General features: G+C 46.2%; 1 protein-coding gene across 4 annotated transcripts in view; it reads left to right on the top strand.

Moving 5' to 3' along the window:
* The window catches only part of ncoa1 (nuclear receptor coactivator 1), a 32,678-nt gene extending 7,965 nt beyond the window's left edge, over window positions 1-24,713 (top strand). Inside the window, exons 2-23 of one of the 4 annotated variants that reach the window (XM_034579387.1) lie at window positions 2,878-3,120; window positions 9,566-9,671; window positions 12,044-12,210; window positions 12,782-12,888; window positions 13,033-13,210; window positions 14,344-14,526; window positions 14,645-14,737; window positions 14,991-15,131; window positions 15,841-15,988; window positions 16,275-17,241; window positions 17,443-17,664; window positions 18,356-18,695; window positions 19,143-19,325; window positions 19,801-19,915; window positions 20,339-20,507; window positions 20,813-21,127; window positions 21,678-21,773; window positions 21,900-22,314; window positions 22,484-22,652; window positions 22,737-22,926; window positions 23,038-23,090; window positions 23,133-24,713. In XM_034579387.1, coding sequence (XP_034435278.1) covers window positions 9,583-9,671; window positions 12,044-12,210; window positions 12,782-12,888; window positions 13,033-13,210; window positions 14,344-14,526; window positions 14,645-14,737; window positions 14,991-15,131; window positions 15,841-15,988; window positions 16,275-17,241; window positions 17,443-17,664; window positions 18,356-18,695; window positions 19,143-19,325; window positions 19,801-19,915; window positions 20,339-20,507; window positions 20,813-21,127; window positions 21,678-21,773; window positions 21,900-22,314; window positions 22,484-22,652; window positions 22,737-22,926; window positions 23,038-23,090; window positions 23,133-23,217 — 4,425 coding nt within the window. In that variant the 5' untranslated portion in view covers window positions 2,878-3,120; window positions 9,566-9,582 and the 3' untranslated portion in view covers window positions 23,218-24,713. Of the gene's footprint in view, window positions 1-2,877; window positions 3,121-9,565; window positions 9,672-12,043; window positions 12,211-12,781; window positions 12,889-13,032; window positions 13,211-14,343; window positions 14,527-14,644; window positions 14,738-14,990; window positions 15,132-15,840; window positions 15,989-16,274; window positions 17,242-17,442; window positions 17,665-18,355; window positions 18,696-19,142; window positions 19,326-19,800; window positions 19,916-20,338; window positions 20,508-20,812; window positions 21,128-21,677; window positions 21,774-21,899; window positions 22,315-22,483; window positions 22,653-22,736; window positions 22,927-23,037 lie in introns of all 4 variants that reach the window. The other 3 variants (XM_034579385.1, XM_034579386.1, XM_034579384.1) reach the window with 3 other exon arrangements.
* The last annotated feature ends 451 nt before the right edge of the window (window positions 24,714-25,164 follow it).

Genomic DNA, 25,164 nt, shown 5'->3' with positions numbered 1-25,164 from the left:
CTTCTTTTGGTCTTTGAGGGACATTCCTCACTCTGCTTGTGCTTGTGTCCACACTTTGTTTTTTGTTTTTAAATGTTTCCTGTGATCCAGTGTCGAGCACCACACTTACACAAAAGACGAGGAAACTCACCACAGATTGTGGCGAGGAAAAAGAAAGCGCTGTGATTACGGGACACACGCGGCTGTAATTATTGACCTTATCAGCTGTAATTGGCCAGTTAGCCAAAACCAGTTCACCAGATTGTGGGGGGAATTATCTCACACTTCCTCGTTCCTGTTTTCAGCAGTAAACAGCCACGACGGAATAGAAACACTGACTTATCAAATATGAATATATGTAAACTTAAATTAAGGAAGTACCTTGTAAAAGAGACTTTCCGCCTCAATGGAACTAATCTGATGAAGTAAAGGATAATTAATTGAATTATTTAAATTAATAGTAATTGTGTTGCAAACATTGTGAGTAAATGTTGGGAACTCTTGTGATAATATCTGCATATTTGATTATTCAGACTCTGATTTAAAGATTCCTCTTTGAGAAAGTTAAACCACAACCCCACCCCCCCCCCCCCACCCCCCCCCCCCCCCCCCCCCCCCACCCTCCAGTTGTTTACAGGTAAATCCTGCTGCTTCTGCTGCCCTCTTTATCACACACTGGCATTTTATTAGGTGCACATAGCTGAAACTAGTGCAGCCGTCCTGCAGTAAATCCAACCTTCATGAAGGTTTTATTGCTTCAGATAGTGTCCATGCCACTTTAGGAGGCTTGCGGTTAGTGGTGCTGTTGAATCGTATGGCCTTATATGCAGTTCCATTCAACGAGGGCTGAGTGAGTAACAGAATCGCCTCTCTGTGTAATTCACATCCTCCGACGTGATCCAAACAGTCGGATGCAAATCTCTCTGCAGCAGATGTGGTCAAATCTGAGCAGCACAAACCGTCATGAGGGAAAGATTTATTCCATCTGACTGCAGGGGTTTCAGCGAGGTGTTTCAGTGTTACATAACAAGGTGTTGTACTCCGAGTGCCGCGCGGCATGTGATGCACTTCCTCTCATTAACTGCATATCTAATTGGATTATTTAAAAAAAGAGCAGACGTCTGATCTCGGAGTCCTTGATTGACCTTCTTGCCAATAGCATGTGCTTGTGTGAGCCAGCAGATAATGTCCACATCTGCGCCGCTTGTCACGTAGACCTTGTCCTTGCGCTGGCTTTTGATAGAAGAGGCACAAAGACAGTCGGGCCGTTCCAAAACAAGTCCGTTTGGGGCTGGATCACCCAAGCTGAGACTATAGTTTGGACCAAATCTGGTGAAAGACACGTGCAGCTTCCTCTCAAACTCCGTGAAATCAAGGACAATGTGAAATACAGGCTTTTTGTCGTATTGCAGACATGCACAGCTACAGTTAACGACACGAGTTGTGGATGTGAGGGGCCGGAGTATGAGGCCGAGCTGGTATTCGTTTCTCTATGCATGTTTAGAATATATACGTCGGCCGGATCCTTTTACCATCCTGCTGCAAGAAAGGCGACACTGCCTTTCCTGAGCACGCATGCACATCTGGAGCGAGTCCAGATCTTTATTAAATATGCTTGATATCTTTACTCGCTGATGTTGTCACTCTTGCCGATGAAGCTTCAGCTTTGCATGTCACCACCGGTACCTGAAATCTCAGTGCGCTCACTTTCTTAAAAGATTCATCTGCTATATTTAATTCAAGACAGAAATGAGAATGAGAGTTAATGTTGTTGCTCCATTGTTCCTGATGCCTTTTGTCAGATTTTATATTTTTCTTTGACAAATTTGTCAAAAGCAGGGATGGAAATTGTCAAATACTTTTTGTTTGTGTTGTGTATCGGATAGAAAGCTGGTGCTCATTGGAAAACACACATTTTCACCTGTACCTGTTTACTCAGGATAGGTCATAAACCCAGGTTCATATCATTTTGGTCGATATTTTGATGATCATGATTGACAGCCGAGAGGTAGAAGACCTCGATACCTTTGCTGTGCACACTCAGCGTTTGTAAACATGCTTCAAGAAAGTGGGATGAAAACGAGACGTGTTGTCCATCTTTATATATTGTGTATATATAGTTTATGGTTTTGACCTGCAGGTTTTTGATTTCATGTTTTCAAAACCAGAGGCAACAGCCAAACGAAGATGTCCTGGCAGCTCCGTATTCAAATGTTTTGGACTGTCAACCGATCGTGTTTCACAAAAATCAAGATGAGTTGTTTCCCACAGAACAAGGAAAGTGGTTCCAACTTTTTCAAAACCATCACACATACTTATCCCCTTTTTCATGCGGAGCCATGATGCAGCAGTGACTCTGGCTGCAGATTGAAAACTGCACTGTAGCGCACAGCTGCAACTTTCTCCAGACGGAGTGACTGATGTGCATGTTGCACCGGGGTCAGCTCTGTGTCAGCAGAACAGATGGAAACAGTAACCGTGGAGGGGACGCAGATCCAGTCAGACATTTACAACCAGCTAATAATGACAAGAGCTCAGACTCGTCCAAACACGAGGCTCAGGACGACCACGACGATTTGTTAGGAGACCGGGGAGCTGTGTGTTAACGGTGTTTGCATGTTTTTACGCCCGCAAGTCTTCACTTTAAGGTTTTATTGACATAAATGTATGAACTAGAGGAAGCTATAAAATAACATTGTCATACGAGGACACTCCCAACGTGCCTGGTTATTTTCCTGCTGGTGACGGAGTCGGTGACCCCGTTGTCTTCAGGTCGGTCGTCATGATGAAACATTTGGTTGTGCTTTGGCGTGTGCATCTCATGATATTGACTGAAGTTCCAGGATAATTAAAAACCTACAGTATTTAATTCTCATATTGTTTTCTCTGTCTTTCCAGTCTGAGGCCAACGGGCTTCTCCCCCCCCCTGCACCTGGGATGGTGCCATGCGACAGAGTGGCTGTGGAGCCATAACCCCACCACCCCACCACCACCAGCAGCAGCAGCTCCATCATCTCGACTCTGAGACCACCACTGACCTCACCCCCTCCAGGCTCCCCTTCCTCTTTTAAGCTTTGCTCAGAGCCCTGGACAAGGCCACCACAGACACCACATGACTCACCCACTGGAGCCCTAGATCAAGTGAGTGCAGCTGCTCAGCGTTGTGTGTCTGTGTGTGTGTGTGTGAGTGCTGCAGTACGTCTCCCAGGTGAATACAGTGTCGCAGCCTGTGGCACATTCTAGCAAGTACCCCTGTTTATTATTCACGATCGATTCCCACTGAATGTCCCTTGAATATTCTGTCGTATCGATTGGGAATGTGTGTAAATTGAGTTTCTAACTGAGGCTGAAGGCCATGTCTGTAGGATGGAGGTGAGCAGAGGTCAATACTCAATATTCTGAGAAGCTCAAGCAAGTATAGACACCGGAGCTGGTTTTCCTTTGTTGTATCGAGCTGAGGACGAGCCTCACACCTCACGTGCACACATGCACCATGTGACCGGAGGGGGGTTCATGTTGTTATGTAATATTGCTGCTGGGGCTGCGATTAATATTGGATGTAATTACCTAATATTCTGTCAATTATATTTCAATCAGCTGTCGCGTTAACAAATGATGTGAATGCATTGATTTATAAAACAAATTGTTTATACAAAACCAAACTAGATTGTTGGATCTGCTCTTTTTTTTTTTACTTTGTGTGTTTTTAAGATCAACGGTAACTTTGAATAATAGACATCTCCCTGCCTCTGAAACCCGAGAGAGAAACTGTGTGTGTTCTCATTTACACTGCATGTTCGGTTGGCTGAGTTTTTGAAAGGCACTGTCTCCGTGCAGACTTCTCCGGCACGTCAGTTTAATTATAAAGAGGCCGGTTAGTTCATGCTTAAAAGATAGTTTGGAGAAAAAGCACCAGGAAGATAACCCCCCCCCTCCTCACCGCTCTGTCTCTCTCTCTCTCTCTGCATTATTCTCCTGCACCATGTGCTCTGAGATTCAGGGCCCCAGAGTGGCTGCAATGCTCAGAGCATCCCAGCAGGTCTCACCAGGCCTCCCATCGCGCCTCTGGAGTTGAAATGAGGACACACACACACACCCCCCCCACACACACACACACACACTCGCTCACAGATTACACGGAGGCAAATTACGCAGCGGAGAACCGGTGGCGTTCAATAAGCGATGAATATTCACGCGGAGTTATCTGTCTGGCAGAGGACACGTTTGGAGGCGGATGTTATTCTAATAAATGTGGATCTTTTTAATTATATATCAATGTATTGTGTCGCCATCTTAAGGATTTAGAATGGAATTTAAATGTTTTATGTGCATAGAAGGGGGCGGCTCCCTTTCCATGGCCTATAATAGAATTTCTTTTTTTGCATTTGGGTTATGCATATTGTATGATTTGCTCGTACGATTTCCCTCGTGCATCCTTACACTAGATCTCGTCTTTCTGCTCCCGTTGTTACACGGATGAGAGAAGTGTGTCTGTGCAGCGTGCGGTCCCCTGGCTGCACCGCGGCACTGCAGACGGCTCCACGCTATGTATTCTATACACTCAGGAGTCTGACGCGCTGTAGTAGCGTCTGTGGAATTGAGCCGAGTCCAAGGTTATTTCTCACTCTCGGTAAACATCCTGGATCTGGGTCTACACAGATGGTGGGAAACAATGGACTGAGACTTAACAGGGCATTCAGTCGAGGAGCGGGGACTCTTAAAGGACCTCAGCCTGTTTCTGTTTCTGGCGTGTTTACCACAAATCATGCACACATTACTTTTTTAGAATCGTGTTTCTCATCTTTTACGCTTCGGCTGTTGGATTCTTTTAATTCCAGTAAACTAGAACGGCACTTGGAGAGGCCCATATCTCCGCCAAGCCCACCAACTGAGATCAGATGCGTCCAGATCCGGATCCAGGTCTGCACCATCTTTCACCTGCTCATAGATGTGTCAGATTTTTTTATTTAACCTAGAAGATCTCTGCATTATTTCTTGATAAATTCACACTGTTGAGATTTTATCCAAAAGTGAATTAGTTCTTCCTTGGCTCATTCCCCATAAACATAACCTCCTTGGTGGAGGGAAAGTTTAGAGGCTTTAGAGATGATTTTATTGAAAATCATGTGAAGTGCTGAATCTATTAATTCATTTTTAAGCGAAGACATAGAAACCAGCTTCTTAAATGTGAATACCTGCAACAAGGAGGTTGTGTTTTCATTTGTTTGTTTGTGTTATTTAGCAGCGTTACACACAAACTACTGTTCACCAATCCCTTTAAGTTGGTGACATTAGTTTGATTGTTTGTGTGTCGCAGTTGACTGAACGTAACTTTTCATGCGGCACTTTGAGCTGCATTTCTCGTATGAAAGATGCTATACAAATAAAGTTTATTATTATACGACACGATATAAATTATCGAAACCAAACCTTATAATCATAACAAGTGAAACAGATCAGGGCGAACCCGACGGAACAAAAGGAATCACCAACAGAAGAGCACTAAGCACAGACTCATCAGGTGATGATTAACATCAAATGATATGAGGAATGATTATGAGTAATTAAAACAATAAACATACACATGACCTCCTACACGCTTAACTGACGAATCCACTGACCAGGAAACCAACTGTCATTGTCAGTAAACTGTTGAGGTATTTTAAAAGCTTTTTACTTTTGTCAGTTGCGTTGTTGTTCCGTCTTCGTGCAGCAGATTTTCCGGTCAGTTTGCTCCGACTGGTTTGGTTCCCGGCATCTTCAGCCATGTTTACGTGTGACGGCAGTTTTGAAATATGGGTCAGATGAACATGCCACGGGTGATGACTACGTTCCAGGTGCATCCACTCGGTTTCTCTGTGGATTTAGTTGTTGGTAAATTGTTTTTCCTTTGTCCCGCTTATATATAATAATATGTATTAGTTTTCTGGAAAGTAATATTGCAGCGGTCTCTAAAAAGTTAGTAAATTAAATCACTGTGCTCTGCTCAAAGTCAAGGTCACGACATTTGTTTCAATCCTAAATCACATCTCTGCCTCTCGACACATAATCAATAATCAGACTGGGTTTTGGTAAAGAACATTTTTTTTGTAAACAATTATTGCGATTGCTTTGTTGATTTGTGGAGTAAAGTGACACGAGCCGTTTTCAGACATAAACATGTTCGGACAATTGCAGTGACGATAAAGTCTGTTCTAAGTTCAGGAGAAATTCTTTGCATGTCTGAAATCAGCTAAGTTAAGCAGCTGTCTGCCTGTAATAGTTTATTTACTGATTGACGATGGAATCTGTTTGTTGCTGATCCTAGACCTGCCCTCATGTGGAAGAAATCTCATCCATGCAGATGTGTCTTCACGGAAACACACGGCTGCAGCTCAGTGAAACGTGCTGCAGCGATCAAGCACCCGTGCACACGTCTCATGCAGCACATGAGAGAAAGTGGGTGCACCGTGGCCCTGTTTGACAGAAACTGTATACATTCCCTGGTCATGTCCTATATTCCAGAGGGGGGGGGGGGCCTTAGCAACAGTGACTGAGCAGCTTCTCATGGGCTGTACCAAGTCAGTGGAGCAGGGGGGGTCACTCCGTGTGCAGGAGCTGTGTGGTTTATCTCACGGGGAAAATAATTAAGTATTTCATTAGCAAGTGTGACATGATATCACGTCTCTGCTGTTTTAATCATAATCGAGTAGAAACCCAACATTCCAGGCTTCCTTGACAATTACAGTATTTTTAGGGAAATGTTTGAGGTTTATATTTTTTTTATATTTATGGAGAATCTAATAAAACTAGCTAAATATTTTTGGATGGCTGTTCTGGCGCCATTTTCCCTCGACTGCCATAGATTCTGAAATTAGCTTAAATAATAAAGTATGATCTGGTTAAAGGTTGTATTTACTTTAGGCGTATTAATAATGGATCATAATGAATTGTCAGTCTTGCTCTCTTTTCTCTCCCCACACATTTACACTGTCCTGCCTCCACCCCCCACCCCCCCTCTCTCGCTCTGTAATCTACATTATTCATTCCCCGCTCTCTACCTGGTGGTCTCTTCCACACCCCCTCTTCAAGCTGTACATTGATGCTGTTGTGTGTGTGTGTGTGTGTGTGTGTGTGTGTGTGTGTGTGTGTGTGTGTGTGTGTCTGTGTGTGTGTGCTGGAGAGGAGGATTACACCGGGGCTCGTTTTTCTCCCATATGTTTTTGTTTACCGCCGCCCGTATGTGTGACAGTGGGACCGAGGCTCTGTTCTCGCCGCAGCTGTAGCAGTTCTAATTATACCTGTTTCGAGTCACATGTAGAACGGCTCAGATGTTATAATAAGAGCAAACTGTGAACGCTGTCATCTGTTAAATAGCGCCGAGTTGCACACATTGAGTCGTCATGCGAAAGGTTCATTTCAGGCCAATTTAACAACAGCGATTTGTTTATTTATGAAGCGTGTTGTGTTACCACGCTACCTGGCTGCAAGCGAAAGATGCAGTTAGTTACCTCCGCCGATTGTGTTTTCATCTGGCTTTGTTTGAGTGCGGGGAATTTGGTGCGGATCCAAATAAGCTATTGTCAGGGTTGACTTTACTAAATGAACTTCCTTGAGATAATACATGTTGTGATTTATCGCTGTGCAAATAAAATTCAATCAAAGTGGATGAAGCTGGAAACATAGACCTATTATTATTATTATTATTATTATTATTATTATTGACTTTCACAATGGAAAAGCATTTTCTTTGAATATCCTTTTTCCACTATTTTCCAACATCTTATAGGCAAAAAGATTGATGTAGAAGATAATGAGGCAGATTGATAATCAAAATAATCAGATTATTATTCTAGCAAAGATGTTCGAGCAGCAACAAACAAGATGAGCAGAAAAGTGAACCGGTGCATCAGAATAAAAAGGGAACCTGCTGACATTGGTATGATGTGGATGAAAAGCCGGCTATTAAGTATAACAAGGTGGTATTAATCATAAACACCTGGTGGGAGGAACTGCTGATAATGAAACATAATCATAATAGTGGGGAAACAGGAAAGACCAGGAATATGACCACGGCTGTTGATGGCCTGTCGGCTGATGACCACACACACCAGGCTTCCCTCGGCGCTTCGGCTATTTGTTAGACAGCGTGTTGTCATCAGTGTGAATGTGCAGCCAGAGCATGTTCATCATCTGTACAGAGCCTCAGAGTGCAGGGTGTCCACTGGGTTCTCGGTAAATCATTAAATGTAACTGCATTGTAGTTTATGTTCATGCCGTCAATAAATCACACCCGTGTTGACTTATTGCCAAGAATATAAAGGAATATAAAGTGCACGCATTACTTGGGCTTGTCAACAATCATAAATGATCAGCATGCGGGCGCCAAGGTCATTGTGGAGCGATGGAGCCTCGCTCCTCGGCTCACAAGTGTCACAAGTGTCACAAGTGTCACAAGGGCCACAAGTGTCACAAGGGCCACAAGTGTCACAAGGGCCAAGTGTCACAAGGGCCACAAGAGCCACAAGTGTCACAAGTGTCACAAGTGTCACAAGTGTCACGTCACATTAGAGCGGAAACAATTAGTTGATCTCGAGGTTTCTTGACTTTTCTTTTTTTCAACACTTTTCTATTCTCTGAAATGAAATAACTTGGCTAAACATGACAAAATACATATACTTTGAATTAATATTACCTGTATTCATGGTTTGCAACTTAAAGCTCTTCAGATGCTTCAGTTTCTTCTTCTGCAGCTCTTGAGTGTTTGTTTGATTTATTGCTTTGGTTTTAAACCCTAATGCCTGATACATTAAAAGGGTTTTTACTTTAATGTTTGGCTAAATTGATCGTGCAGGTTCACTGCTAAATGTCGCCTGCGCACGGTTTGCCTCATCAAATGTTGCAGCGTTCTCTGTTGCCATGGTTACACCCCTGAATCTGCAGGAGCGGTTGAATGAAAAATTCAGACTGAAGAGGAAAGTCCAAGATCTACAAGACAAAATATTAGGGAGGTTTATTCATATAACGCTGTAGATCTCTATCACATAAAGAATATATGTTGAATCTGAGAAACATAAACAGGACGTTGATTCTTTTCTGAGCAGTGGTTCAAAACCCAAAGATTTTATTATCGTCGTTATTGATTACAAATGGTCGACTTGTCGTTTTATCTCTACATTCTTCAGACATCCGCTTTCCTTATTTATGCGGATGCTGGTTTGTTTGTGTTTTGGAGTAAGACCATATGCAAATATCTCTGCCTGTCATCTTGTTTTTCCTCTGCTGTTCTAAAAACACACTGAACTGTGACCCGAAGCTGAAGTTCATGCGAGCCGTCCACTGTGTGAACCTTACCACCGGCATTATGCCACGACAATATGCAAATGCGACTTGTGTATGGCCATAACAGCTCTTATGTAACAGATGATTGTGTCTGCAAACAACACCCTGCGGTTTCTCCGGAGGTACTCGAAGAAAAACACTGATTTTTCACTCGAAAATAACAGAGATTATCCTGAAAGGAAAAAAACAAGATCAAGGGTCGTTATGGTTTTTCTTTTATTTAGTTTCTGACCCGTCTCTTTATCGTGTGTTTCCTCTTTCTTAGGTCAGTTGAAGCTGAAAATGAGTGCAGTAGGGGAAAGCCCCCTGGACCCTGCCACGCCGGAGTCACGCAAGAGGAAGGGCTCGCCATGCGACACATCAGGGCAAAGGTAAAGACACAGCCACGTCTTTGTGTTTAGGTCGGTGACACCACATTAGCAAAAATATACTGTGCACAGTAAATTCCTAACAGGAGGGATGTGCTTTGATATTAATGGACCATGGGTACCCCGGGAACGAGAGGCAAGTGTCTTCCTGTGTCTTCCTGCGTCTTCTCTGCGCTGAGAGAGACAGAAGCTGCTTTCACTCAGCCCTGAACTTTTCTTAACTTCACCTGGAGGAATCGTGTGTGAAGGCAAATGTCCGATTTAGTAAAACTGGATATAAACCTGACTCATACAAAGTCTATGTAATGTCTCGTTGAGCCGACGTGCAAACAGTTATAGAGCTGAAACTGGCTGAGGATGCAAATTGGATTCGATGACGTAATTTACATATTTATCAGGTTATTTCAGTTCCACAGTTTCAGCTACAATCCTCAGTTTTGACTCTGTTCAGTCAGATGTTAGGTTTTGACCTCGTCTTTTGACCTTTGTCTGAATTTCCCCGGTGTGTGTGTGTGGATCAATAAAGTTTCATCTTATCTCTCGTCTTATCTGGTCTGACGCGACAGTCGAAAGCCTGATGACGAACTCACAAACTATGAACATTTTAAAGTATTTAATCAGGGAATCGAACGGTTTTATATTCCAGTTTGTCCTGTCAGATTCTTTTAGCAGTCGGGGAAGGCAAGCCTGAGAAAACCGCAGGAATATGTCCAGAGAATTCACAGTGAGTAGGCATGTTGAAGACATTTCTAACACGCAAAACTGGAAACAAAATTAAACAACCTACACGTAGGAGACGTAGAAGATGATGTCAACTTGTGTTGATAAGGGCTGAAGGTGTCGATGTGTTCCTGGGATTTTTCCTGTTGTTGGGAACGAGTCTGACTCGGACAATCTCCTGGAAATATGTGAAAGACAGAAACTCCGGAGAATGTCCAGACCCCCTTTCCAGTCCGTTACGTCGGATCGTTACACAGGACGATTAAAGAAGAGGAATAAGAGTCAGAAAGTCGTTTTCTGTGTAAATGGTTATGAGAAGGTGGAACGCGCTGTGCGGTGAAGGTTTAGCTGTAGTTTGGGCTAAAGGTCAGGACAGGACATGCAGTGACTAAACAGTGAATGTACTCACTGTCCTGTGTGTGTTTGTGAGTCAAAAAGAGGCAAATATCTGATGTAAGCTGATGTAACAGGCCAGTTAGCATTTCTACAGCAGCTACACGCAGCCACTGACCAGCGCATTCACACACAGCAGCGTCCTCCCCCTCCTCCCCCTCCTCACCCTCCCTCCCTCCCTCCTCACCCTCCCTCCCTCCCTCCTCACCCCTCCCTCCCTCCTCACCCCTCCCTCCCTCGCTCGCTCGGTTACCACGCCTGTGTGTTCTGGCCGGCCAATGCACTGACCTACTTTTGCTGTTGTCGTCTCACACACACACACACACACACACACTCACACACACACACTCGCATATACACACACATTTCTTTTTCTTTTTTTCCCATGTTTACCACATACCTTGCTGCAACTCGTCGGTCTGAAAGTATATTATTGCAACTGGAGAACAAGGATAAGCACAAGGCCGCGCAAAGAGGCTTGAGCTAAGGACGGATTTAACTTATTTCTGCACCAGCGTTCAACTCTACTAATGTACGATAGTTTTTACATAACATGAAAACAAATAACAGGCGGTTTGGCAGCGACCGGGGGGAAAAGCTACAGCAAATAATATGCATTTCACAAACCACCTGTTTGTTTGTATCAGCGTCAACTTTTTCTTATTGAAAATATATTGTTCTCTTATATGTTTATGTTAAAAATGACTATTAGTTAGTTGATTATTATTTATTAGTTGATCATTAGCGAATTAAAGCTAAATCCAGTGTAATTTGATGTTTAATTTAGTATCATAGAAGAAATATAAACACAATATTCACAGGTTTAGAAGCGGGAGTCAACAATTCAGATTTGTGCGTCGCTTTGAGAACAATAAACCACGTTGAGTCAGTTTCTGCTCGTTCTCTCTCTTTGCCTCCATGGCCGTGTTCACACCTGCACAGTCATCCATTCACAAGTGGACAGCTCTAAGTACTTCATGTGAATGCACCCGAGGCGCTTTGAGGAAGGACTGAGCTCCAAACCGTGTACGACCACATTCTTTAAGCAGCGTGCACGACCATCTCCCCACATTACGTCCTCTGCAAAGGCAGAAGAACGAAGCCCTTCAGTCTCATTCAGTTGCTTCTCAAATCGCTTTATTCTTTATTATTCGCTTCCATCATGTGTGAACATTTTTTAAAAAACCCACAGAGGTGAATTAAGAGCTTGTCAAAGATGTTGAAACTCATGCGAACTCCTCACGTGGGCCTTGTGTGTGCAGCCTGGAGAAGAGGAGACGGGAGCTGGAGTGCCGCTACATCGAGGAGCTGGCCGAGCTGCTGTCGTCCAACATGGGCGACATCGCCAGCCTCAGTGTCAAACCCGACAAGTGCCACATACTCAAGAGCACCGTGGACCAAATCCAGCAGATCAAACGGCGTGAGCAGGGTGAGCGAAGACACACACACACACACACACACACACACACACACACACACACACACACACACACACACACACACACACACACACTAGTTACAACCATGTAGTTTTTAATGAATATTTGTTTATAGTTTTTATTACGTTGAAAGAATCCGATTTTCTTTGCTGAAACTAATAAGATTAAAAAGTAGACCATGTATCTTTCTCCTCTGCCACCTCTGACAAAAACAAACATTCATATATATCAAAATGTCATTTCTTGTGCTCATCAAATCTTATTGCCTGGATTTTATCTATTAATATAAAGAATTGACTCTCAGTGAATACACAGAATATATATATAACCCAATATATATATATGGATAGACTGAGGGGGCTTTCACATCTACCGTGTTTGGTTCAAATAAAATTCTGAAAACGTGTACCTTGTTTGGAGGGTACGTATTTATGTCTTTGTGGTTCAAGTCTCAAAGTTTTAAAAGTGACTGAAAGACTTAGAGCTGCAGCTTCAGATGTGTCAGGAGCGATTACGTTTTTTTGGGGTCTTATTCGTGTTTTGTTTTTTTCTTCCCGGCAGAGAAAGCAGCTCTTCTGTCCCCAGATGACGAGGTGCAGAAGAGCGACATCTCCTCCAGTAGCCAGGGGCTGGTGGAGAAAGAGGCACTGGGGCCTATGCTGCTAGAGGTGAAAAGCAAACACACACACACACAAACACACACACACAAACACACACACACAGCAAATCATCCTCGCTACTGCTGCTGAGACTTTCTTACTCCAGCTCAACCCACAGACTCTAACTTTCTTCTTCTCTCTCTCCTCATTCAGGCCCTTGATGGGTTTTTCTTCGTGGTCAACCGGGAAGGCCGCATCGTCTTTGTCTCTGAGAACGTGACGAGTTACCTCGGATACACCCAGGAGGAGCTGATGACATCGAGTGTCTACAACATCCTCCACGTGGGAGACCACAATGAATTTGTGCGGAATCTGCTGCCCAAAAGCCTCGGTGAGCGAGCGAGGGCCGTGGGTTTCTAACGCAATCCGCTGTGTAACGCCACACGTCCTTTGGCTCCGGATGCCAGCGGCTATTATTTTTTAAAACATACTTAGCAATTACATTTTCAGTATCCTCAAATTTGACAGTTTCCATGCCAATGAAACCCATTAAAGAGGCTGTAAAGCTGAGGAGAAGGGCTTTGGCAGCAAAATCTGTGTAAAGTCCCTAATGCAGATAATTAACTTAGTTTATTGATGGAAAATGCTGTCGCTAAGGAGAGTTTGAATAGCTAAGAGGAAAGGTAGGAGGATGAACCATGAACATTTTTAATTAACCAGGTTTTAAGTGGTCCACGCGACGCTGGAAAATGTGCTCAGAGAGGAAAGAAACAATGAAGTAAGAGCGGAGAGGCGGCGTTTTGTGTGTGCGTGAGTGTGAGGAGCGAGGGAAGAGTGAAACAATGAAACAATGACTTTGTTCACTGCAATAATGTTAGTTTAATATGTGGCTCCAACCTTGAGGAGAGATTATAGTAAAAACGGAGGGGGCCTGGGTGCGGGGGGGGGGGGGGGGGGTCGTATAAGGACAAACGATAACGGCGTGCAGTAGGCGACAAGGTTGCGCTGTTGTGTTTTCTGTTGATCTTGTAGTCCCTTTTAATTCTGCACCAGTCGCTACAGCTGTCCTTTGCCCCCACCCCCACCCCCCACCCCCCCTGAAATCTGCACTCACACAGAAACTTGAAAACAAATTGATTTCTGCCACATCAGTGAACTTCACACAGATTACTCTTCCAGGGGGTTCCTGCAGTCACATTATTTAAGGTGCTTACCGAGACTTTGTTATTATGTTTGTATTGTTTGATTCACTCGGCCTCTATTTGTGATGGTTGGTGACGGTAAAGTGAGAAAAAAAGTCCCTTTTGTGTTTGCTCTGAACACTCGTTTACTCTTATGAGCACAAATCCAGGTTCATACTGGTTATTAAAGAGTCTTTTCTTAATTTGCTTCCAATTTAAATGATGAGGGAGAGAAACCCAGAGTCCTCCCTCTGATCAGAAGTGTGATTGGTAATAAGTGACAGTTTCTGAACTGGTGGAAACTCACTTCTAATGTGTCGTTCTTTTGTTTCTTGCCCTCCAGTAAACGGTGTGCCGTGGCCACAGGAAACTGGCCGAAGGAACAGCCACACCTTTAACTGTCGCATGCTGAAGAGGCCACCGGACGAGGTGGACTCGGAGAACCTGGAGGCGCGGCAGCAGTACGAGATCATGCAGTGTTTCACCGTTTCCCAGCCACAGGCCAAGCAGCAGGAGGAGGGAGATGGTACGAGCAAAAAGTTCACACGCTCCCTTCTTCCACAACGTCTCGTTAACCTCATCAGAAACTTTCTCTCTGCAGTTTTGATTCCTTTTGACCACTCGCGTCGTTTTTCTTTGCACAGACCTGCAGAGCTGCTTGATCTGTATCGCCTGTCGAATACCTCGAGCTCAGCCCGTCAACAGTGAGTCCTTCATCACGAAGCAGGACCCCACAGGTACACACACACACACACACACACACACACACTCACACAGACACACACTCACACACATTCAGTATATATTCCAGCACTATTTGCACCTTTACATTATTGAACCAGAAGCATTTTGACTTGTTTATATAAAAATGTACAATTCGGTCAGTTAAAATAAGAAATTATGAGAATCCCAGAGAACAACGAAAAACAAACCAATCTGATTTCTTGGGTTTGACTTTTTTTTTGTGCTCGTGTGGTGCGTCACCTCCAGGGAAGATCATCTCCATAGAAACGAGCGCTTTGCGAGCGACGGGCCGGCCCGGCTGGGAGGACCTGGTCAGGAAGTGCATCTACGCTTTCTTTCAGCCGCAGGGCAAAGAGCCCTCCCACGCCAAGAAGCTGCTGCATGAGGGTGAGTAGCCACGATTGATTGTTCAAACAACGGCTCTCAGAAATCACTGGCACCGGCCTCTGCCTGCTTCGCCATGGTTACCAGAGCTTCGGCTTCAATACCATTAGAATAGATTTAATGCCATGATGCACTTCAATAACATTTATCCACTTGAAGTCAGGAGACTGAATATTCAGGTGCTTTATGTCACAGAGGCACTGAGAAGATTGTGAAGGAATTCAAATAGAGAGAGTTAAGAACTTATTTTTATTGTTGATTTCATCTGCTGTCTATGTTTTTAAAGTAATCAGTCAATCGTTCGATAAAACATCTTTAAAAAATGTTTTGTTTGGCCTCTAGTCTGAAAACCCTCCAGCAACAGCCTCCTTATGAATCCACATTTAAATTCCCTACATCTGGATTTTTATTTGGATCTGCACCAAACTGCTCACACTCATGGATCAGTCTAACCCTGAACACCCCCCCCGATCCAAACCAGAATTTAATGGGTTCTTCGTGCTCCATCCCAACACAAAATCCTGCAAACTAACCCACAAACAAACGTAGACAAAACATAACCTCTTCAGCAGAGGGAATTTATTATGAAGCAGCTGCAACGACTTGATGCTGAAGAGTCGCAGCTCTGAAAGTCTGGATGGGACATGAAAACAAAGCCAATGTCTAAACACTGTGTGTGTGTCTGTCTTTGTGTGTCTTTTGTTCCCAACAGTGATGACCCACGGCAGCGCCATCAGCCCGCTGTACCATTTCTCGTTAAGTGACGGAACCCCACTCAGCGCTCAGACTCGCTGCAAGTTCTTCTGCCCCCCCAACCCTGACGTTCAGCCTTTCATCATGGGCTTTCACACTATTGACAGGTACGTTACTGCGAAACGCACGGGCTTGTGTTTTGAGAACCGTAGAACGATATCCTGTCGCCATGTGATGACACGTTATAGCTTAATGTGTTTATGTCAGTCTGAGTCTGACCTGATAGTCAACTAGAATGACACAAGAACTCATACCTCTGCAAATTAAGACTCTAAATCAAACCACTAATTGTCATGAAGACAGACACAGGATCACATTTTCCCCTTTAGAGTTTGACAGTGTTTGTTCCTCTTCTGTCACGTGGTCATCTTTTCTTTTCCTGGTTTCTCCCAGGGAACACAACACTGCTAGCTCTCAGGAAAACACTACACCGACCCTTGGCAGCCTTGCCCAGACTCCCTCCCGCTCCCCAACCCTTCCTCCCGGCAGCAACTCAACCCAAGGTTCCGGCCTCGCCTCCTCAGGCCTTCACCCCAACAACAGCAACGCCTCCTCCCACGGACACAACCCCGCCACGTCCACGGGCTACGTGACGCCCTGTCGGACGTGTCCCCAGCAGGTCAACAGTCCCTCTCCTTTGAGCAGCCCACTCACAGCCACCCCTACCTCGTTTATGTCGCCCAGGATGCCACGGGCCAGCCCTGGGTTGGGGGGAAGCCCCCGGGTACCAGGGAACCCCTTCTCTCCCTCCACGCCAGGCCTCCATTCCCCAACCGGGGCGCTGAGCAGCGGAGGCAGCCTCAACCGACAGCAGTCTGGTGGTGACGGCGGCACCAGCTGTGGGTCAACAGGGTCTTTCTCCCTGTCCTCCCCTGTCCCCCAGAGACAAGCCAGTACACCCACCGGCTCCTCCACTCAGCCTCCGTCAGTAAAACACCCAGAAGGAGGAGGAGAAGGAGGGGGAGAGGACTCTGTTAAAGCCCCCCTTCCTTCCGCCTCACAGCTGGGTACCCCCAGACTCAACCTGCTCCTGGGTATCAACGGGACATCAGTTGAATCTAACAACAACAGCAACAGCAACAGCACCCACTGCACCTCATCACCTCATCCTCCAAACCCCGCTCCTGCCCCACAGTGCCCTGCCTCACACAGTACTCTCACGGAGCGACACAAGATCCTCCACCGGCTGCTCCAGGACAGTAGTCCCAACGACGCCTCCACCGCCGCCGAGGACAAAAACGAAGTCGACGTCAAGAAGGAGCTGCCCGCCTGTCCAGCACTTACCGCATCCTCCAAATCCAGCTCCAGGGAGCCGCAGGACCACCAGTTACTCCGCTTTCTCCTGGATACAGACGAGAAGGTGACCAGTTCGTTTGTTGGTCTCTGATGAGACATGATTTTTAGATATTTTGACAGTTTGGTGACAGTAAGGGGACTAAAATAAAGACTTTAAATTCCCCCAAATTTTAATATACCAGCATCTGCCCCGTAAAATCAATATTATTTAACCCCTGAGTAATGTCGTCCTGAGAACTAATAACCGTTGTGTTGTTTTTTGAAGGACTTGGGGGACCTGCCTCCTCCCTCCGCCCTCAGCCTGCAGACCGTCAGGGTGAAGGTGGAGAAGAGAGTGAGCGTTGATGGACCGCCGCTCTGCACGGGCTCGTCTGCCGCAGCATCCAAACCTGCAGCCGTGTCCAGCAGCCCGGCCTGCGTCAGCCCCAAACCCAGTCCCGTCGGAGAGAACCGGCGAGACAGCCGCAGGGACAGCAGAGACTCCACGGTATTCACACGGCAGTTTACAGGATTGTTTTTAGTTGACCAAGGTTTGACAGGAATCAAGAAACTGGTGTGAAGTTGATCTTTAATGTGTGTATTGTCCCTATAATCGATAAACTAGCAGCTACGAAAGACCAGTAGACGGGACACACCCTCCCTCCGACTTAAAACTGTCCCAGGCCGCGTCTCCGTCTCCGTCCCAGTCAGACAGACACGAAACCAAAACCTTAAGTGTAACGGCCCAGTAATCACAACATGTGTCCACCCACATGTTATTGATCATGCGTGCATGCCACTGTTGCTTTCAGAATTCACACAAGCCTGGTGTCAGAAGGAATATTTCACAATTAAACCCAGGACTTTTCCTCCGCACAGCTTTGTTTCCTGCCTTGGCAGTTGCCCGACAGCCGTTGTAAATCAAGTTGAATGTTTATTTTCTTGGACTTTGTCTCCGCTGTGGACTCAGCTACCAGCTGCAGCCTTTGAAGCTCACTGGCCTTTGACCTTTTGTCTCTCCCCGTCTCTCTTTCACTGATTGTCTGTCACGCTTTTTTCCCCCCACCCGTTATTCTTTAATTCCTCACTCTTTCATTCCATTACACCATTCATCCTTCAATCCCCCTCTTCTCGCCCGGCCTCCCCATCTCCATCTATGTTCATTTGTTTTTGCTCTATTCTCTGTTTCCTGCACTCAGATGTCTGACGGCCCTATTGACATGGACTCTCTCACCCAGCTGCTGCCTGGCCTGAGAGGCCCGAGTGGGGCCAAACAGGGCAGCGAGGATCCAGCAACCCCCGGAAGCCCCCAACTCCAGTCTCCGGGCCCCCCGGCTCAGCTCCAGTCTCCTATGCCTCAGCTCCAGTCCCCACTGTCCCAGCCCCAGTCTATTCCCCAGTTGCAGTCGCCGTCACCTCAGCTCCACTCCCCCTCACCCCAGCTCAAACTGCAGTCACCCACCCAGCTCCAGCCCGGCGAGGCCAGCACTCCCCGCAACCTAAATGTGAAGAGAGAGCCTCCCGGCACTCCGAACAGAGGTGAAGGTCCCGTAGAGAAGGAAATGTGTTGGTTTGCCTACAAATACATTGTGTGGAAGCTGCGGTTTTGAAGTGCAGAGCCAGTATTTAAATAAAAAAGTCATTATATTATCTACAAATCAATATCAATATCAATTACAAAATAGTACATGTTTTTAATGGATTTTAAATATTCTTTCTATTTATCTTAATTGCTTTTTATTATAATTGCTGTAACAGTTGAATCGAGAGGCTCTTTCTCTTTTTACTCATTCACTTGCCTTCACATTGTTTGTCTAGATGCCCCCTAGTGGCTGTTAGGGGGTGTTGCAATGTAAACAAACCCTACAGGGGAACCAGACTCATTTTATATTTGGTGGTTTTATTATTTTAATCCATAGTTTAGTGCATCAGTGTTTTATTATGTGTTTTATCTCATCTTCTCTGTGCTTGTGACTGTTTCCTCAGGGCTCAGCGATGGCGGACCGCCCTCTGGCTGCAGCCTCCAGAGTCAGTCGGCGTTCGATTTCTGCAGCCCCCCCACTCCAAGCAAGATACCCACCCAGGGACAGGGGGACCCCTTCCAGACCCCCAAGGACAGCAGCCCCTTCCCAGAGGCCGAAGTCATCAACCCCTTCAGCTCAAGCACTGGTACACGACACCATAAAGAGTCAAGAGTTTGTTGAAACATTTTCAAAACACCTCCTGGTAAATGATCTCATGACATCTGTGGGAAACGTGTTCGGTCACAAGACAACAAGACACAAGGAAGCTTTAAACAGTAACCTGACGCTGCATCTTGTGTCGCAGTAAAGCTTTGTTGAGTTGACCTCTGTAGTTTCAACCCTTTGACACACCTGACCATTTACCAGGGAGCTTCTGGGTGTGTCCAGCCTGTTATGTTACAAGTCGTTCGGCTACAGACGAGAGCGGCACAGCGACCAAAGTCACTGCAGCGAGCCGGACGTCTTAATCAGCGGCTTCACAAGTCGCGTTTTAAGTTGGGTTTTATGTGCAGGTGAAATATTACAGGGAGTTACACAATGTTCTTTATTGTACTTATGTTATATTTGATTCCAGTAAATGATATCATATATTTTAAACCTGTATTAAATTGTTTTTTCAGGCCTCACCAAGATGGACGTGGGAGACTCTCAGTTCCAGCCTCTGGCTCTGTCGGACACTTTGTCCTTCGATGGTCTCGGAACTCTTCTACAGGCTCCGTTAGCGTCACCGCAAGAGTAAATACCTGTTTCTTTTGTGTGTTATGTAGTTTTTTTTTGTGAAAGTTGTGCAACGTTAGGTCACATTCACATTAAGGCCATTGTTGGAAATCTTGAATGAAGACGACACGAGTTCAAATGTGTGAAAACTTGTTTTAATTCTTCAAAATACACTTGATGTTCGAGTCTCTCATCTTCAGTGGATGTGTGTGTAGAGAACTTGAGAATCTTCTTAATACCTCGGGGTTTATAGACACGTCGCTGCTGATTAACCGACACCTCTGACACACCCACCACACGAGTAAAAACGTACCTTGAAGCCTGTTGCACCTCGTATAGAGCAAACATGAACATGAACATGAGCATTTTTGTAGTTGTCCTTTTAACAACCCTGTGGCGACACCGGTGATGATGCTTACCTGTGTGTATCCGTGTGAGCAGGCAGTGTGTCCCCTGTACGCTGGATGAAGTGCTCGGCCCTCTGACGGCACCCGAGGGCCGAAACGACGAGAAAGCTCTGCTGGAGCAGCTCGTCTCCTTCCTCAGTGGAACCGACGAGAGTGAACTGGCTGAGCTGGACAAGGCCCTGGGTATCGACAAGCTCGTACAGGTGTGTGTGACGCAGCCGGGGGGAGGGCGTGCACGTGGAGTGAAGAATGCAGTGGGCACACGTGCAGTTGCAGAACACTTCACGTGTGTATTTTTAGCATCAGTGAGTCATCATTAATTGTACGTTGCTGCTAAAATTAATCCAAACACATAAAACAGTTTCTCAGCTGAAACGTTGGCAGCTTCTTAATCTGGATTTGACAAAAAAAACACTGTCAGGGCCTCAAATGACTCAGAAATGAGTTTTATATTTATATTAAAGAATAATATGATTTATTCTCTTTCTCCTGTCTCCTCTCTTTCCAGGGTGGCTGCTTTGACCCTCTGCCTCAAACCTTCCCCTCCCAGCAACCCACTGCCACCCCGGTCTCCCTGGACCCCAAACTCCCCAGCTACCCCTCCCAGTTCACAGCAGCTCCACAGGCCCAGTTCCCTCCAGAGCTGGCCACCGTGGGGCCACAGGGTCTGGGCTTCGGAGCCCCTCGGGGGGCTTTCCCCGGGGGGGCGGGCATGGGCCCGAGGCCAGGCGTGACGCGACCACAGGGGATGGGCGCTCAGCTCCGGCTGCCACCCAACCAGCTCCGCCTGCAGCTGCAGCAGAGGCTCCAGGGCCCGCAGCAGGTGAGGAGGCCGAGGATCGATGTATTTTAATTCATCAACACCATAACATATTCAATGTGGGAGATTTTAATACTTGTTGATGCTTTTACAACAGTTCCAGTGTGAACTATTTATGCTTTGGTGCGTTGTCTCTACTCTGCAGTGAAATATACAGTCTGATCAGAAGCTTTACGACTTATTTTTAATAAGTCGTAAGTCGTTATTTCCCCACATTCTTTTCTCGGTTGTCTTTCACTTACATTCGTCCTCGTTGCTCGTGTCGATCGACTCGTTTCACTTCTCATTTTCTTTCACAAAGTATTGACCTGTACTTGTCTGTGTTAGTCTGAATCAATATGTCCTGATGAATCCTCTGATTTCATTTTGCCAGCATTGATTGATCATTTCCTCCCTCATCACTAATGTTCAACCCTTGTTTTCGCTCTTCTCTTCTTTCTCCATCCATCCAGTGATATTTTAGTTTTTCATTAATCTAATTAATTCCCCCGTCTTCCCTCCACTCTGTCATCGTCTCCTTATTTACTCGATTGTTCTTGTGGTTGTGTCTCAGCTGCAGAACCGGCTGGCGGCCATTAATCCGTTTCCTGCAGGACATGTGAACATGGGTGTTCGTCAGGGCGTTCCACAACCTCAGATTCCCTCACAAGTGAGTCACAGCGGAGCCTCGTTCACTTCACATCGCTGCTGTTCTACAGTCTAAAGGATTTATCATACCATAACAATTCGTTCATTAAAAGAATTTCCCGTATCTTAATCTGTTTTGCCTCAGCAGCCTCCACTGAATGCCCAGATGTTGGCCCAGCGTCAGAGGGAACTCTACAGCATCCAGCACCGCCAGCGACAGCTTTTCCAGCAGAAGGTCATGCTGATGAGACAAAACCTGGCAGGCGCTCCGACTGCAGCCGTGGGGCCCGTCGGAACTGCCAGGGTCTCGAAAGGTCCCCCCACGACGCCTCAGCAGCAGCAGCAGCAGTTCAACTTCCCACCGGGGTTCAACCCGATGACGGGAAACCCCCCTACCTCACCGAGTCACTTCAGCCCCATGTCAGGGGCCCCTCTGGACAACAAGCTGTCCGCCAGAGCTCCTCTGAATAGCACGACGCTGATGGGCGGCGTGCAGGGCCAGTTCAGCGGCACCGTCAACTCCTCATTGCAGCAGAGTCTGTTTCAGCAGTTTGGAGGGTCTGGTGAGTCCAAGTTCCACTGCTGCACCGTCATTTGATGAAGGATTGAATCAATGGATTTAGTTTTGCTGCTACACAGAAATATCTCTTCCCTGGACTCGCTTAGTAAAAGCTAAATCACAACCATGGAGCTTTTTACTGCTCTATCTAAACCTTTCCTTTCTTTCCAAAGCTTTGGTCCAGCAAGATCCATCCTTCCCTCCTGACATGAGCCCGACCAGCCCGTTGTTATCACCTCAAAACTCAACCTCCCAGAGTCCTCTGCTTCAGCAAGCCCCTCCTCCTGGCTACCAGTCACCAGACATGAAGAGCTGGCAACAGACGGGGATTGGCAGCAACAGGTGAGGAAGTGCACGCCGTGATCCGAGGCTGAGGCGAACGCCGCATCGTGTAACAATTCACCGACTGAACGTTTCCCTCCGCAGCCTGTTCAGTCAGTCAGGACAGAGTGCAGGGCAGGCGTTTGGCCAGCAGGGGGTTTACAACAACATGAGCATCACCGTCTCCATGGCCGGAGGCTCGGGTGGTGTCGGCTCATTACCTCCCATGGGGCAGCCGGTCGGCATGAGCAACAGTAACCTCAGCAACGTCGGCTCAGTGTGCAGCGACCAGCAGGTCAGTGACTAGTTTTATTAGTTTCCTACCAGGAGACACCGTGCTGCTACGGTTACGCCCGTCGTACGTAGACGTTTGGTTCTCGTATCACTGACGCTTCTCTCCGTGCAGGTGCAGCAGGTTCAGGTGTTCGCGGACGTCCAGTGCACAGTGAACCTGGTTGGCAGCGACTCGTACCTGAACCAGGGCTCCATCGCCGCCGCGGCCTCCCAGAAGGGCCCGGGGCCGCCGGGCGCCCAGAACAACCAGGCCCAGCAGAAGAGCCTCCTCCAGCAGCTGCTCACCGAGTGACACCTCCCGCCCCTTCAGCTCTCCTGCTCCCCTTCTACTTCTCACTTCTACGCCTCCTCCTCCTCCTCCTCGGAGGTCAGTGCACCAGACCCATTGCTGTCTCTGTCTCACCTTTTGGATGGAAGGACGGATGTTTGGACGGCCACGGCGTTGGCTCAGAGCGCTCGACGCGGCCGAACCACTTCTGTGCGGGGGGGGGGATTGATTCTGGGCTGGTTGTTTTGCCGCCCAGTACTTAAAGAAAAGACTCGCGTCAGAAGGAGCAGCAGTGTATTTGAACCTGCCTGTCTAATCTGTCTGACAACCTGTCTGTCTGCCTCAGCCTATTAAAGGCAGTGTTGTCTTGCTGCTCATTCCTTGGTGACCTACTTCCTGCTTCCTGACCCAAGAAAACAAACTGCGACTTCATTGTAGATTTGCCAAGTTGTCGTCACTGTTAAATCAGGGCCTCCTTTACTTTTTTGTTTTGTTTTTTGGGTTCTTTTTCTGATCGGGCGGTTTCCGTCGGGGGGGCCGTCGCAGCAGCAGTGCATCTTGGGAGCATGAGCTGCAGCGTACAGTTGCGCTCAGCGTTTTTAAAAGTGTGGGGGGTATCCCACACAACAGCACCTCTGGCTTTTTATTTTTTTATTTCCGTTTTTTTGTTTTGTTTTTCCTCTACCTGTCTCTCAGCGATGTGGGAATGTTAAGGTTTCAGACCTCTGCGGCATTGTGGGATAGGAGCTCAGTACCAGCTGGTTCTGTGACTGTCTCTCTCTATCAGCTACAGTGCCTGGTCGAAGCGAGAGCTTTTTCCTAAGCTCTGCTTCTTCTTCTTCTTCTTCTTCTTCTTCTTCTTCTTCTACATATTATTCTATGACATCCTCTGTTTTTACTTTGGTTGAATGTTTTTTGATTTTTTTTTTGTTTTAAAGAAAAAAAAAAAAAAAACTCCATCTGCTCTCACCGTCATCATCATCTTCATCATCTTCATCTTCTTCATCTTCTTCATCAGAACAAGCTTTGACAACAGCCGGGATGGATGGATGGAAGGATTGATGGATGGATGGAAGGATTGATGGATGGATGGGAGACAGACAGGAAGCTGCTCAGTTTGGAACTTATGTGTCTTTCTCCCCCGGGAGGAGCTTTTATTTTTATTATTTTTTTCAAAGTATATATATATATAAAAAAAAGACTGTTATGATTATTTAACTGTCTGTCCGTCACATTTTACCCCCCCTCCGCAGCTGTGAATACAGAGTCCTGTGGGGCTCTCTCTCTCTCTCTCTCTCTCTCTCTCTCTCTCTCTCTCTCTTTCTCTTTCTCTTTCTCTCTCTCTCTCTTTCTCTCTCTCTCTCTCTATCTCTTTCTCTCTCTCTCTCTCTCTCTCGCTCCCTCCCTCTCTCAGCCTATCAGTGTTGTTGGCCATGTGCACCATGCAGGCGGGTGGTATTGTACAGTACAGAAGGACAAAGACTTGGGGATGAGCTCACTCTTCTCTTGTTAACTGCTTTCCTTTTAAAAAAAAGAAAAGAAAAGTGTAATTAACTCAGAACAGCAAAACTATGTATAATGTGATTCGATCCAGGTTTTATTTTTTTTTTTACAGATTTGAATCATGTCAGCTCATGTATTTCTTTTTTGGGAGATTATTTTTTCTGGCATCAGAAATTCTGTTTTGCTAATTGTTGCCGTGGAGGAGGAATTTACTCCACCTCCGCAAATGTGCAAAACATTTTTGAAGCGAGTTTAAATATAGCTAGATCTCGCCCCGCCCCCCCCCCCCCCCCCCCCACACACACACACACACCTTCTGCGTCCCATTCAGCGCCACACTTTCTTTTGGGGGGGGTCACTTTGCTATCTCTTGTGGTAACCAGGGAGCTAGTTAGCCATCTTTTCATGCTTTCTCCTCTTTTTTTTTATTCTTATGTATGTACAATACTTTTCAAGAGAAATCTTTTT

This window comes from Hippoglossus hippoglossus, chromosome 24 (assembly GCF_009819705.1).
Source record: "Hippoglossus hippoglossus isolate fHipHip1 chromosome 24, fHipHip1.pri, whole genome shotgun sequence".
NCBI lineage: Eukaryota > Metazoa > Chordata > Actinopteri > Pleuronectiformes > Pleuronectidae > Hippoglossus > Hippoglossus hippoglossus.
The sequence above is the reverse complement of the archived record's forward strand: the minus strand, read 5'-3'. Positions and strand labels throughout refer to the sequence as shown.